Source organism: Protopterus annectens, chromosome 7.part0 (assembly GCF_019279795.1).
Source record: "Protopterus annectens isolate FY-2018-M chromosome 7.part0, PAN1.0, whole genome shotgun sequence".
In the NCBI taxonomy this organism is placed as follows: Eukaryota; Metazoa; Chordata; order Ceratodontiformes; family Protopteridae; genus Protopterus; species Protopterus annectens.
Window position 1 is genome coordinate 1,867,313,816 of NC_056739.1, and position 18,163 is coordinate 1,867,331,978.

The window sequence follows — 18,163 nt, forward strand, 5'->3', positions numbered from 1 at the left end:
ATCCCCCCCTCCCAAACCATATCAGCAGGTATGTTTCATCAGCTTATACTGAAGGCTAATAAGGTGGGATGAATATCAAAATGTGCAGATTCACTATTAAATATTGTTACTGGGCCTTACTTCATTACCTGGTAATAATTTCTTCATGACCCCCAACACAGACACACAGGCACACAGTCTCGGTGTACTATCAAACTCTCGGTACTGACTAGTGCGAGTGGTCATATTTATGACCCAAAATGTTGTAAAATCTAATAACTGATCGTGGACATAACTGAAAGAGGTATTTGAGGAAAGTCGACAACTTAGGAATGTCAACTTTACCTTAAATACCTACACGTACAGTTTTATGCTACAAATGTTTTGCAGGTGTGCAAGCCCACCTGCACCCTCCACACCCCCCTGCTACTTATATATACAAACTCCAAGATTGCACTACAGTGAGGGAAAGAGTACATTTCCCAGTCCCCACTATAGTGTGATCACCACTCAGAATGCCAAATTCACAACAGTGAACACTACTGTGCATTCACTTTTGTGAGGTCAACATTTTTTTTTCACTAAAACTAAACTTTGAAAACTGCCTTTCACACATATCACAACACAGAGGTGACCAACGACATTTTAAAGGTAAACCCACAGACACACACACACACACACACACACACACACACACACACACACACACACACACACACACACACACACACACACACACACACACACACAAAACACATGGCCTAATGGAGAAAACCTTTCTGTAAGTGGTTGTTTTCTTTTTTGTATATTGGCTGTGGACTCATTAGGCTGCATCCCTATATTTTCACAATTTGGATGGTTGAAAACATATTAGGTAAAGCATTATGAAACCAGATTCAGGAAGAAAACATTTCAAATGAATTTTAATTCAGTGAAAACACAGCTCATCAAAACACCATGAACTAGTTTTATTATTGTTTTGGAGCTGACTATATAAGTTACGCACGGAGTTTAGTGAAATAAATAAAAGTGGATAAAACATTAACCAGTTATCAGTGAATAATACTGATGTTGAACCTATCTTTATTCTGTACATTTCTTGTTATGTACAGGCAGAATGATGCAACATGTTCATAGTGCAATGTTGCACATGATGGTATGAAATGGTAAGCTCCATTCATTGTCTTGTCTCCTTTACAATAACTCATGTGCTATTCTTTAGTCCTGAAGAATCTATTAAGTACTGTTTGAAATGTTTCTTACCATTTCTAAATATGTAAATATCACTGGTCACATATACTTACTTCAGTATACAATATATTCAATGACAATATCCATGTGATTTTGGAATGAATGTAGCCATCAGATGAAATAGACTGCATTTTCCAGGGCTAATTCACATACATTACTGTTTCAGCATCTGTACAAATACTTCCAGAAAACAAATTAGTGTAGAATGCAATGTCTAGAATTTGGTATAAAAGTTTATTTTCCATACCTGAGACATGGATGATTTAGTGGTGCTGGGAAACTGTGAGTATTCTGATATTATCTTACTGTTGTATATGTTGGCAAGTATTCGCTTGTAGTCATCTCTTACCTTAAATGTGAAACAATAGGTATGTCATGCTCAACTAAAATAATTCAAACATTTTAATGAAAATCTAGAAGCAAATTAAAACAGCAGGAAAAAAACAGAATTGGTTACGTAACGTGTATAATTAAAGGGTACACAGAAGTCCTGGAGAGAAATGTTATACAGAAATATTTAAGTCGACTATGACTTTAGACATAATACAAATGTGCCTCTTCTATATTTATTACTCTGTGTTTTCTATTCCATACTGAGCTATTATTACAACTGGCTTATGTAACTAAATGCAATCCATTGTGGTGGCCAAGAATATTTTTTTCTTATGTTATATTATTTTTTATGGTTATAAAGATAAAAGAAAATTGCAACTCTGAAATTTTAATCCAAAATCACAAATACATGCAAGAAAAAAATACTGCAGATGTCAGCTGAGTGGTGCTAATTTACCGTTGCTTACCTGTTTCTTCATTAGGCAGTGTAAAATGAAGATGAACAGACCTTGAACGCAATTGAATATTGTGAAAAGGTATGATATTGCAATGGTACTTTTTTCAAGCTGAAAATTTCCAGTTATCCAGGTACACCCAAGGATGCACAGCTGTGCAATAGCAGTGATGGCAAATACCCTGTATCAAAAGAAAGGGTAGGCATTGTATGTGCAGAGATCTCAAACAATTACAAAACAAAGGATAGGTTATGTATATTCAGAACTCACAAACAATGACAAAACAGATATGCAATGTGTAATTGTTTAAACACTCCTCTGTAAAAAAAACAAAACACATTTATCCTCAATATATTGCATATGGGTACAAATAGAAAATGAACACTGAATATGTTCTACAGTGTACATATCTCTTTCACTGGCTGTCTCATGTTTATATCATGAAAATCCATAGCTATAACAAGAATATGTGAGCAATTAGGAAGAAATGAGACTACTTGATGTCAAACAGCTTAACGTTACCACTAGTCGGTTTACTCAGAGGCCTGTTAATGAATGGAACACACTGTCACAATGGGGGTACTTAGAAACATTTAGAAAGTCATGAAATAATCATTTGCTCTGGGGTCTATCAGTTTTCAAGTACAGTCAGCCTATGTCTGGCATTCATTGTTCTGCACTGTAATTACATAATATTATTATCATTGTCTGCATTTCTCTCGGCAAAATGACTCAATAGCAGAACATAAATTGTGTCAAGTAGGCATACTTGGACAACAAATGTATTAAATTATTTATATATATATATATATATACATATATATATATATATATATATTTATATTTATAAAATAATTTCTCATTTTAGCATGGACAATTAACTAGCATGTTTTGGAAAACTAAAAGGGAATCAGAAACATAGGTAGAACATGGAAATGCCACACAGGCAAGGAACGGAGACCAGTCTTGAATTCAACTCTGCAGCTATAAGCCAAAGACCTCAATCACTGAGCTACAGTATATTTTAAATTGAGTGACAGGATATTGCAGGATACCACTCTACACAAACTGTCGAGAAGGGTTGTTGGCTGCTCAATAACATCAAAGACCTGCCCTGGAACCTGAACAGAATAAGTGTGTCTATATAAGACATCATGACCAGGCCAATAAGTAGAACTAGCTGGGCTGTCCAGTCTGATATACATTTCTTGATAAGGCCATAAGAGTTTTTCTGTGCTGCTTGGGCCTTCAGTCCCATTCATCTTGAAACCCTGCTTTTCACAGTGACCAGTGGGATACAAACATGTGTTTAGTTCTTTATTCCCTAAACTTTGTGATAATGCCTAGAATCATAGGGAATGATGAAGAGGTATAACAGAACATGAGGCACACATGTCATCCAATGCTACTTCCCTGCTGGCCTGCCAAACCAAGCAGAATACAGAAGGGATTTTATCTTCCTGACAAGCAAATAGATCAATTTCCTGAGTGCTTTTGAAAGACCCTGGTCAGGCATGACCTTGGAAGCTGAAGAGCCAGACGAAAGCAGGTGACTTAGCTTAGAACATTCACTAGCTCACTTACTTCTCTGGAAATGTGAACTGCTGATATAAGGATGCTCCTTTTGATGACCCAGTGCCAAATTAGCATCACTTTTCTACACAATGTGATTGACCTTCTGCTTCCGCCTTCTTTAAGCACCATATAATGGATTGACTGTCTCAGTAATAAGAAGGGGACCCAGAAGCTGTTGTTTCTCCAAAGACTTCAGAATCAGGAATATTGCCTGATCTCCAACTGGCTGATATGAAACTCCTCACCAGGGAATCTTCACCCATTAACTCATGAGATGAGTTCACCAGAATGCCAAAGAAACACTCATCATTAAGCTCTATTACTGGTTGGTCTGTAGAAAGAAAAGGCACACCAGCAAAAAATTGGGAATTGCTCACCACTGTGGGGCCCAGAGACAATGACCTGACATCAATAGGTTTGTGAAGCATGAAGGGACTACTACAACAACCTTATCCTTAGAACTACAAATGAGTCCAGGAAGATCATGGCAGCTGTAAAGCTTAGAAGACTCTGCACAGTCTAAAACTGGCCTCTGCTCTATACACTTAACTTGTTGGCCAAATCCATGACCTCTTAGGCCCTCTGCAAGAGTGCAAATGACCAGCAATGGAGATTATTCATGTCTAACACAACAAAAAGACTTGCTCTGAGCTGGGATCAGATATGATATTTTCTAATTTGCAGTGTCCTGTTAGGAACTGCATCTACTTAATGTTAATGACTCTTGGCAGTAAAGAAGGTCCAAATGGTAAGTCACTCAATGGGAGAATTGATGCCAGAGCAAATCAGAGAGGTCTCCTGTGTGGGCAATAAAGGCATCCATCATAGCCAGTGACAACATCCTGATACTCAGCAAAGGGAAGGCATAATCTACTGCAAATGGCCATCTGCAGCCAAAGTTAACAGATGTGCTGGTTGAAGTTACTGAGGTCCAGAGTTGGCTGGAAATCATCCATCTCTTTGGAACCAAGAAAAGAAGACAGTATAACCTCATCTGTTCTCTAATACCAGCAGTATGTATGGCTTCTTTCATCAAAAGTCTCTGGACCTGTTTCAACAGCTCTGCAAAAACAGACTGATCTGCCAGTCAGTTCTTCTTTAGGGTGGTTCCTATGAGCTTCAGAATATGTCTAGTCTAAGACTCACTGATCCCTTGTGACAGTTCTTCAAACACTCACAGACCCCTTGTGATGGTTCTTCAAGGAGGTGGACTCAAAGAACTGACCCCACACAGACAGTCCCATAGCATATTTAGGACTGCTTGGGATTCTCATAGACAAGTAAACCTGATAAAGTATGCCAGCACTGGAAAAGACAACAGTTGAGGACTTTATAGTATAGTATTTTACTTAAGATAAAGTTCATCTTTAAGTAGCTGCAACTTTGATACGCAAATTAAGAAACCCACAGATAAAGTTAAAGCAAGTGAAAGTGAGGCATTTTATTTTTCATGCATTTCTGCAACAGGACATCTATCATGCCTCCTCCTATTCACCATGTAGGAGAATAACCCCAGGATTCATTAAGCTCCGTGCAGGAATAGTGCTATTCCTACATGGAGTGGATCGTGCCCGTGTAGCGCAGCAGCGCACCTTGCATATTAATGAAGACATGCTGGTGTATGCTCTATACTGATACAATCCATGTACGAGCGCAGGGGGCATGTCTGTGCAGTGCATGGATACTAAGCACACCCCCTGCACTCAGAAAGTGCCGTACAGCACTTTCTAAGCCATACTGGCATAATATTAGAGCATAGCTCTAATATTATGCCAGCATTTCAGTGTCCGCGGACACTGAAATGTAAAATAAATCATTTCAGTGACCGTGGACATCGAAATAAAACCGGCAAACAGGAAAGCAATACAGGGGGTGTCACACAGCTTCTGTGACACACCCCCTGTATTGCTAAAGCACCATATGGAACTTCAGCATTCTGCAGAAGCAGGAAATGTGTGCAAATGCACACTGTAACCCTCAACCATACAGATTTTCACAGAATGGCCAGATCTGCATACCTCTCAACCTCTTAATGCTAAAAATCTGGACAAAGCTCAACAAGATGGGGGGACAAATAGGGACAAATTTTATATATGGTAATGTGTAAATGTGATAATTGTACAGAAAGCAATGTGGAAACCCCTACAGTAAATACAAATAAAACACATATGTATTTTTTTTTCTGTCTGCAATAAAGTTTAAACGTAGCTGAGCATGAGTGCGCGTCACACAGCTATGCTCGGCCTAGCTTACACATCCCAATGAGTTGAACACAAATATATGGCCAAAGCAAAGTGAAACAAAATAGCTTATTGGTACAGCTTTTGCTTAGCAGCATTTGCGGTTCAAGTCCCCATTCAATTCATTTATTTTTATCTGCTAAAAAAACACAGAAATATATTTTATCAGAAGGTAGTGAATAATATATATATATATATATATATATATATATATATATATATATATATATATATATTTGTTAACCAGGCCAGTGTAGCAGATCCAAATGTTTGCTCTTAGTGTAGTACAGATCTGAAACCCCATAGAAACACAAGTGTCCCATACAGCATAGCCACAAAAGAATGTATTGTAAAGAAAGCACATAGGGGATGTTATGGAAGGTAGACATACATATCATAATATGTCATTTATGAGGAATCTACCCCACAATGCTGATAGTGTGTAAAAGGAAAACTGAACAATGTTAACTTGTGCTCAGCTATGCTTACCCAGTATAAGCATTGCTTAAATGTAAATTCTAAGTAAGAATTAGTGTAGCTAAGTGGATTTGTGCACTGGTAGGCAGTGCTTAGCATCTACCCCTTTAAGCAATACATATACCAGCTAAGCAGGCATGCCCAGCACTTAGCTTAGCATATTCAAAATCATCCAATCACTGCAAAGGGTGGGAAACTGGCCATATTTAAACCTCACAGATGGGAATACAGGTCACAACCAGTTGTAGCACCCCACTGTAGGCACTATGGCTGGTGTTGGAGAGGGTGTGCACTTTTGGGTGCAGCACTGGGGCATGCAGGAGTCCAGGGTCATGATCTGAGACTGCTGCAGAACCAGTACCAGGGCTCCCAATACAAAGCGGAGGCCTGGGAAAGTCTTGCCTTTGATTTCATCAATGCCACTGGCATCCTTTGGACTGGTGAGCAGGTCCGGCACCACATTTCTGACTTGAAGCAGAGGAAGAGGGAGCTCTTGGACCAATGGGTCCAAGATGCATGGCAGAGGGATGTCCCAGGCATGTGTAAGTATTAATATCAATAACTGTTTACCAAAGTCCATGTGATGGATAGGTATGCATAAATGTTTCTCTATCTTCTTCATAGCTCCAGTTGAGTGGGCTGCAAACAAGAAAGCCAATGTAAGCAAGCTGGTAAGGCTGCATCGTGAGGCTGGTGAGTAAAAATCTAGCTTGTAGTATCCATTCCAAATAACTATAAAGGAGTACAATGTCACCTTGCAATATTAAAAATGGGTATGGTTTGTACTGAATAAATCAGACAATATTACAGTAATAGTGTCATATAGGTTATATATAAATAACTGCCTGTCAATAAAATTCATAACCCTGGACTGGTTGTGTTTAGTTTGGTATTATATGAATTGAAATGTGTACAGGTTATGCACAGCAACTATAGCTCTGAAAGCATTAAACAATAAAGTCACATCTGACAAAGTTAGTGCCTTTGTAAGACATGAGATTAACTGATATAAAATGTTTCATGCACCAAGAACTGATATCTGAACAGTAATGTTGTGTAAACCACTGTTTTCCACACTGTGCTATGTCAAAAGGTATGTATTAGAATGTATGTCTAAGAATGTCATAATTATAAGGTCAGATTGTAAACCAATAGAGTATTAGACAGAAGACATTCAAGGAAAAGACATCAGTTTCTCAATAGCATGTTCTGATGAAACACAAAACCTTTTGTTGTATTTTATGCACAAACAGGCACGGTTTGAATCCCAGGAGTGGTAATAAGCTGTATGCATAATTTCACCTAGGATGTTGTGAATATGTGTAGAAACAGTCAGGTAGTGTTAACAGAAATTTCCTCCATGGGTCTGCTAGGTAAGAAAAGGTATAAAGTAGCTATAAGAAGGCTGTAGTTATACTGTGTCCAACACCCATGGTCCAACCACAAGACTGCAAATGACAGCAAGATAAGTACATGCACCAAGTAGTCTCCCCCAAAAAAGTTCAAGTGTCATGCTGTTACAGCTACTGGTCCCTGCTGCCAACAACCAGGGTAAACAATAGAAATCAAGGCAGAATATGGCAGTAGCACACACACACACACACACACACACACACACACACACACACACACACACACACACACACACACACACACACACACACACACACACACACACACACACAGTTTGAGTCCACATATGTAACCGTGACTATGTGAATATGGGTAGAAACAGTCAGGTAGTGTTAACAGAAGTCACTTCCACAAGTCTGCCAGATAAGAAAAGGTATAAAGTAGCTATACAAAGGCTGTAATTATACATTGTGTACAAACATACCACTGCCCAACGCAAGGCCATAGATTGTTGTAATAATACCTGTAGAGTAATGATTACAGCAATGATCATTAATGCTGTGAGCACCAAGAATCTACATTTGTTAATTGGCATCTCTATCTCTCTCCCTCACCTTATCTTCACCAATAATCTAAACACATAAATGAATGGGTATCTTTTTCACCAAACCTACCATTGGGACATGTGTCCTATTGTTCTGCAAATATTGAAATGTTTTTCAATTAATGTTCCCTGTTCAAATACTATCATTGGTGGCCTGTTGCTATCAATGTAATCTGCATGCCGGTGTAATGCCCACTGTGGTTCCATACATGCATGTGTTTTGTTTGCTATGCAAATGTTTCACATCTGTTGTTGTTGGTTAATGGGAATACTCATGCATGCTGTTATAACTAATCCTGGAATGTGTTTTTTTATGACTAACCAACATATGATTTAAAACTGCAACACCATAGCACATCTGGAAAGGCCAATCCCAGTGGATCTGCCTCTCCTACCTCATCTGGCCATGGCACTGGGTGCTAGCATGTCTGGGATCCACCCCAGAACCTCCTCATCTGTTGGTCCTGCCCCACCTTCGGGTGGAATCACCTCAGGGGACAGGGCTCACCCTCCCAGGCATGAGTGCAGACAGGATCCTGTCACCCGAAGCCAGATCCAGGGTCTGGTGCATAGAGATCTCTGCAAATAATTGGGAGATCTGCTATGCCAGCTTGAGGGCTGCATGGTACATTTAGAGGGTCAGCCTGCCCCTCCTGCTCAGCACCCAGCACAGCCACCTATGGAGTTGTGAAGGTGCTGTAGTGATTGCCCATGGGTGGGGACCTCAGTACCCATTGTATCCATTTGGGGGCTCGTGGGTTGCCAATTACCAAACACCCTCCCCGTCCAAGGTGTTTACCCCCCACATGTGTCATATACTGCCCTTGTATGTTGTCTTGTCTGTCTTCCTACTCAGTCTACCTCCCCAAATATATGTACTATCCTTCCCCAACAACCCACTCTCAACTTAAAAAAGGGCAATTTGTTCACAAAAAAATTTTTGCCTCATACATAGCTGTCCATTTTGCACATTTGTTCACTGGACACATGTAATGTGGTCTAATTGGCTTCACAACACATTACTGTTGTCGTCACCCCATCTCTCAGGGGTTTGACTGTCCAAATCTACCTCCAAATTCAGTATATATGCACAGCTGTTGCTGTAGAAGAAATGGACAGCTATGGACCTTCCCTATATCCATCCTGCACATCCCTAGCCACCTTTCATATTGTTTTCCCTATTTGTTCCCCCTTTTTCACAATTTTCCTATCACCTTTTTTTTCTTTGCTCTTAAATAAATTAGCACAGGGGTAAGTGGGAGTAAGCAGTAGTAAGTGGGAGAAAGCCTGTTTGTGCAGTCCTATGTGATGCCTACACACATTAAACACTTTTAAGGTTGTCTATAAGCATAGTTGACCAGAAGTTAACATTGCTTACCGCTGCACAAACCTATGCAAACCTGCTTACAATTGCTTAAACATGCCTTAATCACTCTGTATCCAACAGCCCTTGTTCTTCCCAGCAACAAAACAATTAGCTCTTTAAAGTCTAGAACCCAGAACCCTACACAACATAGTCATAGCAATTTTCCACTAAGCCATCTGAACTGCAGACAGGTTCAGTGTTGTTTCAAACATATCATTCAGTAAATTCATTCAACAGTAGGGAAAATGTTTGTTAAAATTAGTCAAGTTTTCTACATATATATAAATGTATATGTGCATTGAGATGCATATATATATATATATATATATATATATATATATATATATATATATATATATATATATATATATATATATATATATATATATATATATATATATAGAAACCTATCATACATAATATATGTAGAGATATACATATAAAATATATACATATATATATATATATATATATATATATATATATGCATAAAAGTAAATAAATACATAGATATATATGAATATCTCTGTATGTACCTAAACCACATATATCTATCTATCTATATATATATATATATATATATATATATATATATATATATGTATATATATATATATATATATATATATATATATATATATATATATATATATATATATATATATATATCTATGTATGGATCTAGGACGTTTGATCGAAAGATCAAATGTCCAAATTCATTTAGGGCGAGCATACTTACGCAAAAGTGCTCTTCACCGAAGAAGCACTTTCCCGTAAATATGCCTGTTGCTGAGGCCATACTATGGAGAATATTAAAGTAGAGGGGGTGTGGGAGGGCACAACCCCCTGCAGAAAAGTAAATGTAGTGTTTTTTTTTTATTAACATGCTTTAACGAAAGCTCTTTTTTGATGAAAGCACTTTCATTAAAGTGTTTTCGGTGGTTATGGATTTGGAAGTTTGATCTTTCGATCAAACGTCCTAGATCTATATATATATATATATATATATATATATATATATATATATATATATATATATGTAGTGCAGTCAGTTATCCATACTCTGAACCTCTTACTGCAACAAATCTGTCCAAAGGTTGTCAAAATAGGGGCCAACTGGCACAAACTAGGGGCCTCTTTTAAATATTGCCCTTACTGCTCCGTCCCAGCAGCAACTATTGTGGCTTACAACAAGGTAACAATTCCTACCAAGCCTTGAACCCAGGGCCTTGTAAAATACAATCACAGAAATGTACCATTACATCATCTGACCTCTTTAAAATAGTGATGATTTTCTAAACATATCAGTTAGTACATTCATTCAACAGTAGGGAAAGAAGTCTGTAGAATCAGTCAGGTTCTCTATATATGCATGTATGGAGATGCATATATGTGGACAAATCTATGTATTATATATAGATAGAGATATACATCTAAAATTTATCTACATATATGCATACATATATATGTATATATTTGCATTTCTATATATATATATATATATATATATATATATATATATATATATATACACACACACACACACACACACACACACACACACACACATATATATACATCTATATACATACATAAATATATAACAGCTACAGACACATGCAATCTGAGGGTCATGCTGATGAACAGTAGAAGTCTAAATCTGAAAGTGCACTCATTGGAAGCACTCCTTCAACTGGAGAACATTGACATTTGTGTTGTAAGAGAGATCTGGTTAAAGGCAGCAGAAAGCACACCTGCACTATCAACCTATAATTCATTCCACACTTTTTGGCTGCAGAACTTGGATTGGATGGGAGTTAGGAAATTCATCCTGGGGATCACGTCTGTGGCTCTGCTTGACAGGGGCCCAGGAAAATCATTTTCTTGGGTGTCAAAAGCCAGGGTACCATTTGGCTAGGCTTAGATATACCCTAGGCTCAATAGCCTAGTAACTGCCTATGAACCTATGAACCTATGAAGCTCCAAAGTTGGTGATATTTCCATATTCATAAAGGATGCACACCTCCAGAGTGGTAGCCCAACACAATGCATCACAGATACTGCAGGTGTAGCTAACATTGGGTAAGACAGTGATTCAGGTCATAGCCTGCTATAGGTCCCCAACCATGTTCCAAGACTCACCCTCTACATTCCTGATCACTTTGCTTGACTTACAAAGCCATGTATGACCCAGCTCTGTTAGAAATGCTACATATAAAGAAATCCCAATCCCTCCACACTACATGTTCCACAGACCTCAACCTCATTACCACAATCAAGAGATTGTGTTGGAGGGACAGGTTCATAACCCAGAGACTGCCCATGTTATGGAATAGACTTTCCATACATGTCACATACATGTCAAACAGAGCACCTCACTGGTCCTCTTCAAGAGAAATCTTGATGAGTGGATGGGAAATATAATACTCACCCTGGGGATCACTCCAGTGGCTCTACTCAACAAAGGCACTGGGAACTAAGGTCAGGTGGCACCATGCCAGGGTAATCCTATGGGCTAGGCTTTTAAAGGCTTCAGGGCCATTAGCCTAGTACACACCTATGAACCTATGAACCCTGGAGAATATTAGTGTTCAACCTAACACTCTCATACTGGTTGACTTCAACTACTCCACCATTAACTGGGAATGCTACTCATGTACCAATGCACTTGCCTAATGTTTCCTGGAATTCATTAATTCCAGTGGCCTGGAACAGCTCATCCACACATCCACTACAGGTAGCAACATCATTGACCTAGTCATTACTAACATGGGAGACTGTTGCTGTACACCAATAGTCAACTCCTCACTCCTCAGATCTGACCACAAAGTAATCACCTTTGGAAATCCACATCCCTCCCACCCCCATGCAAAGGTAACCAACATGAAAAGCCTTTCCAAAGCTAACTTTGGCCTCCTAAAAACAGAGTTGGCTAACCTCATGGCAGCCATGCAAATGGAGACTAGTTGCATGACTGCTAAAATCAAACACCAATGCACTATGAACATGTACACAAATGCATGGATTCTGCCATACCCAATCGAACCAAGATCTTCACCTCCAAAAAAAAAGGAAGCTAATCTGGTGGTCTCTGGCCATAAAGACACTCTACAACAGAAGGAGGAAACTGATACGGAATAGGGTGAAGTCCCAAGATAGGAAAAAAACCCTCATCAGCCTCAAAGAAAAGTTGGGATCCCTCATCAAATACTATAAAGCTAGCTGTGGAAACAGACTTGCAGCACATAGTAAAGACAACCACAAGGCCTCCTAGAGTTATGAAAATAATCTCCGTGGCAATACCAAGATTTGTTCTGAGCTACTGAACAATGGTACCTCCTAGACTGAGCCAACAGATATTGCCAATATACTGGCTGACAGATTCAGTGCCAACTTTACCCCTCTCTCCACCCCCAAAGGACCAGTCACAATACCAGTACCCTGCCAGGCACCCAGTATTACTGCTGCACACGGTAAAACACCACTGTCCAAGGCCAAGAATATAGCTTCTATGGGACCTAACAATATCCCTGGCAGTGTTCTACATGAACTACAGAGTGACCTGACACCTCACCTGTCTGCCCTGTTCAATCACATCCTCACCTCAGGCTTTGTTCCTACCAAAGTGTGCACTGCTACAGTCACTCCACTCCACAAAGGAGATACTAAAGACCCTGGGAACTATTGCCCCATCAACCTGACAAGTCTGTTATGCAAAGCTATGGAATGCATCATCATGCACCTAGTAAAAAGGGATATGGGAATCTCCAGACTCAGGATCCCACACAGTTTGGTTTTATAAAGTGTAGGTTATGCCTACTCAATCAACCTGGTCAACTTCATTGAGTCAGTCACCCGAGCTGTGGATGAGGGCAAGGTGGCTCATACAGCCTACCTTGATCTGGCCAAAGCCTTTGATAACATTCCCCACTCAGGAATCATGCAAAAACTCACTAAGCTAGGCATCAACCCCTATATTACTAGGTGGGTTGCAAACTGGCTCACAGATAGAACTCACAGTGTGAAAATAGCTGGCTCCAAGTCAGACTGCCAAGCAGTCATATGTGGGGTCTCACAGAGTTCTTTCCTGGGTTTTCTCCTGTTTGGTATCTACTTTTTTGAAGTCCATGCCAACATGAAGGAACTCTGGCTGACAAAGACTGCATACAATTGCAGGTCGGGAGCTATTATTAACTACTCAATTGATGTTGGCATCCTACAGAAAGGCCTCACTGAGACTGATGACTGGTGTCAGAGCCATGGCCTTAAGCTCAATGTCAGAAAATGTGTTGTCATCCCATTTGGGATAAACCCTGTTCCCATGACTTACCACATCAGTGGTAGTCCCCTGAACACAGAAGGCATTATAACAGATCTAGGGACACAGGTTGACAGCAATGTCTCTTTTGACCAGCACATTGCCACTGTGGTCAGAAAGTCCTTCTGTGTGGCACATCTCATTACCAATGATTTTGCATCCAGGAAGGAAGAGATTATTGTCCCCCTGTACTCTTCTTGACAGAGTGACACAATTTATTTCAGCATACATAGTCTGATGGATGTGACGTATGAAAATGAAATGTATGTCATCATTTACTGGCAACAATCACCATATCATCACAGTGATTTACCAGAGAAATGAGAATAATCTGTAAAACAGACCAGAAATATGAGCAATAAACCGGGGCATCCTGAAACAATCCAGCCAGTTGAGAGGTATGCTGAGAATCCCTTACTGCAATGAATCTTGACCAAGGCTGACAGAGTGATTGGTGGAAGCCATGAAAATGGGAATGTATCTGAAGTACTGGCATAGGTAAGCTAACACAGTTGCTGCAGTAACACCCTCCTGTGTGCTCTAACATATATTTAGTGAAATAGCACCAAGTAATTGAAATATGAAATGTGTTATGGGTAATTACACATGTATTTGCAAATATATCACGCACTACAGGGATGTAAGAGCACTGAAAAACAGACAGCAGTGTGAACATGCATACCCACAGCCAGTATCACCACAGTCACAGTCACATACTGGTAAGTCAAGTGAACACTACAGTATACGGACTGTGTGAACAAATACATCATTGTTTGCCACTCACACACTAGCCCTACATAGAATGGCCCAATTCTCAGTGTAGTCTGAATCCTGACCATAGTACAGAACATGCCTCAGTCTGCTACTACAAACACATACAGCCAATAGACCAGCCATTACTCTTAATTTTACCCCCCTTCATACACAACCCAAATATATACACATTTCATGTGTACACAGTCCTAACAGTCTGTTAACAATGGCCAGACATACACAGACCTCTCAAATGTACAGTTCAACTCAGAATGTACAGCCACAGGACTCATATCTATGACCTCTTTCCTGACATGTCTGTGGGTCTAGTACATCACTGGGATGGTAGGAGGAGTGAGGGCAAGAAATAATGATACTAAATACCTCTGAGCCTCATTGACATCTGGACAAAGCCTGACATCATTTGGGGACAGAGACACAAACACAAGGGTCGATTAGACATATTGCTGTCATAAACTGAGACATTTGCAGATGTCATTAGGCTTGTTGTAACATATCCTTTATTAGGAATATGAAGTCAGGGATGCCAATAGATGTGAGCATTTACTGACTGCATTCCCAAGAGTCCCTGACTGATTTTCCAAGGACACTGTCTGGGGTACAGACAAAACATAACAGGCAAACATGTGGCCAGTCTGTGGACAGCATGCCAGTGGAGAGGTGTGTCAGAGACATATCACTGTCAGACGTGAAGTCACTCACTAAATGCATGTCCACACAAACTCTGTCAGTCTGTCAACCCACCATGTGTATAACAGCACTGATTACATAGAATCTGTTCACTATTCTGGGGATATGTCCCCCATGTTGTTGGGTTGTCTCCAAATGTCCTGTCCTGTGAAGTATTCCCACCTGTCTGTGAATGTGTAACTCACCATCTCTGTAATATTCCTCACACAGGCAAGGAAAAGGGGCAAGGCCCACTTGAAGGAATGCCCCATATGTTGGAACTAGCAGCAGTGTCCAGGCTTACAGCACAATACTATGTGGGCACCTACATAGTTGTATGGCCTTAGCAATACCTGATATCTGCACATCTGCACAGAGGACAGACAGAAAGTAGATAGGCACCAGGTTATGCATTAGGATGAATGTTTTGAAGGATAGAAGTCTGAAACCGAAATGTATGCCATTATTACATGACAGCAGTCCTAATGACATGACCAAAAAACATAGTAGTCTACAGTTAATATGATAATATCATATTAATATCCAATGAGCGATGCATAAAACCATATAGCTCAAACACCAAGAACAAGATAGTGTAGTAGTCAGAGTCCCAGCTTTACATACAGGGGTGCATGGTTCGAGTAACTCAATAGAGAATCTAATTTTACATGGAAAACCAGTGTTAAAAGTACTAATTTAATAATACAATATGTGTTAAATTATTTTTGTCAACCAGTGCACTTGTTACTGCTGTAACATGCAAGTGTGAGTTCATATAACATGTGATGCTACTCATGTATTAAAAGAACAAAAAACAAACAAACAAAATGTGATACTACTCATGTATACCCAAGTGACCCATACAGTATATTCACACCTCTTGCTACTGTAATAACAGCACATAGAAGCATGTTATGTACAGGAAATTAAATACACTTATGAAATGATGCCATTACTCTGTTATTTTATCAGATTGGAATGTGAGCAATGGTTACCATGGCTGAGCTATGTGCAACTGTCCAACATACCCCTGTATAAGGCAGCAACATGGCAGAACTGTGTGCATCCATACACACACACATCACCATCACAGCTAGGGCATATCCATACTTACACACATCACCTCTGCACAGCCCATGTAATACACAGCCCCCAAACCACAAACATGATGTCAACCAATTGGCTCAGCCTAGGCCTCTGGCAAACCCACACCACACCCTGTGCATAGGATGACACCTGTGCCACATCCCTGTCATCCATACCATCGATGCAGGGACATGCTAACATGGTTCTGATGCACAGGGGGAATTTAGTACAGTTTAGCAATGCGATGCTGTGTAAAGTGTTGTCAGCCAGCATGTTTAATGGTTACACATCAGAGAGTGTAGCTGTCCAGCCATGAAACATTATTGCTGTTATTAACACTGACTGACTATGGTCTCCATATTGTATTTTGCTTGTGTTCTAGGTGTCTGTCTGTCAGGAGGATGTAGCCCTGCAGTCCTTTTCTACAAGGGGTATGGCAGTGTGGTAACACATTGACTGTGTCATATCCAGGGTACAGCTGTGCACATTTAACAGGTCTGTATAACATTTATTGTATGTGCCACATGGGTGATAGGGCTAAGGGGTGTATACAGGTAAGTGCATGGTGGCTGATGTCAGCAGCTCTTGTACAGTGGACAATGGTAAGTGTGCTGGGTGGAACACACCAAAGGTTTATGAATACAACACACAGAGAATACTGCTCACACACACACACACACACACACACACACACACACACACACACACACACACACACACACACACACACACACACACACACACACACACACACACACACACACACACACACATACACACAATTGCCAGTACTAGGATCCATCGGTTCATAGTGTGTTCTAGGTGAATAGCCATGAAGCTTGTACAAGGCCAGGCTAAGGGAATACCCTGCCATCAGGCCACCTGGCAATAGCCCCCAGTGTGGCTGATGAGTATAGTCACTGGAGTGATCTCCAGGAGTGGGTGTTCTATTCCCCATCCACTCATCCAGACAAGCATTGCAGATGGCCAGTGATGTGAGCTGATTCACATGTATGTGATGTTTATTCCATACCATGGACAGTGTCTGGGTTGTGAACCTGTCCCACAAGCATGTTCTTTGTAGTATGGAAGTGTGATTGAGGTCTCTGGTGCATGTTGTGTGGACAAATTGGTATACTCAGATGTTGCATTCCTGACCGGAGTTGGTGAGACATGGCTGTGTACTTCAGGCAGTGATCACACCCATGTAGCCAGTATGGTACGGGGATTCATTTGAGGTATAGCAGTCTGTCCACACATGGCATGTGTGTAACACCTAGAATTATCTTTGTAGGATACATTTGCAGCCTTTTTACAGTTGTTGCAGGAGTCCAGTGTGTTACATGGTGAAAGGCCACTGTACACATTGAATGGCCTACTGAGGGGAGGGTTCAGGGTGGCCATGGCCTGCTACTTGCTGGATTACACACCCTTAGTCAGGAGATGTAACACATGGAAGGACTTTCTGATGCCAGTGGCACTGTTGTGGTTGACAGAGAACTCACTGTCAACCTGTTCATAGGTTCATAGGTAGGTACTAGGCTATCGGCCCAAGGGCCTATGTAAGCCTAGCCAACAAGGTTCCCTGGCTTATGCCACCCAAGAAAGTTATTTTCCTGTGCCACTGTCGAGCAGAGACACAGAAGTGATCCCTGGGGTGTATTCCTACTGTGTTACCCATTC

At 40.2% G+C, this 18,163-nt stretch overlaps 1 protein-coding gene across 1 annotated transcript in view; it reads right to left on the reverse strand.

Annotated features, from left to right (window-relative positions):
• LOC122806199 (adhesion G protein-coupled receptor E5-like) overlaps positions 1-18,163 on the reverse strand; it is a 236,086-nt gene that overhangs the window by 31,448 nt on the left and 186,475 nt on the right. Inside the window, exons 7-8 of the mRNA XM_044076428.1 lie at positions 2,031-2,199; positions 1,478-1,579 (exon numbers count right to left, since the gene is read on the reverse strand). Of these exons, the coding sequence (XP_043932363.1) occupies positions 1,478-1,579; positions 2,031-2,199 (271 nt within the window). The remainder of the gene's footprint in view (positions 1-1,477; positions 1,580-2,030; positions 2,200-18,163) is intronic.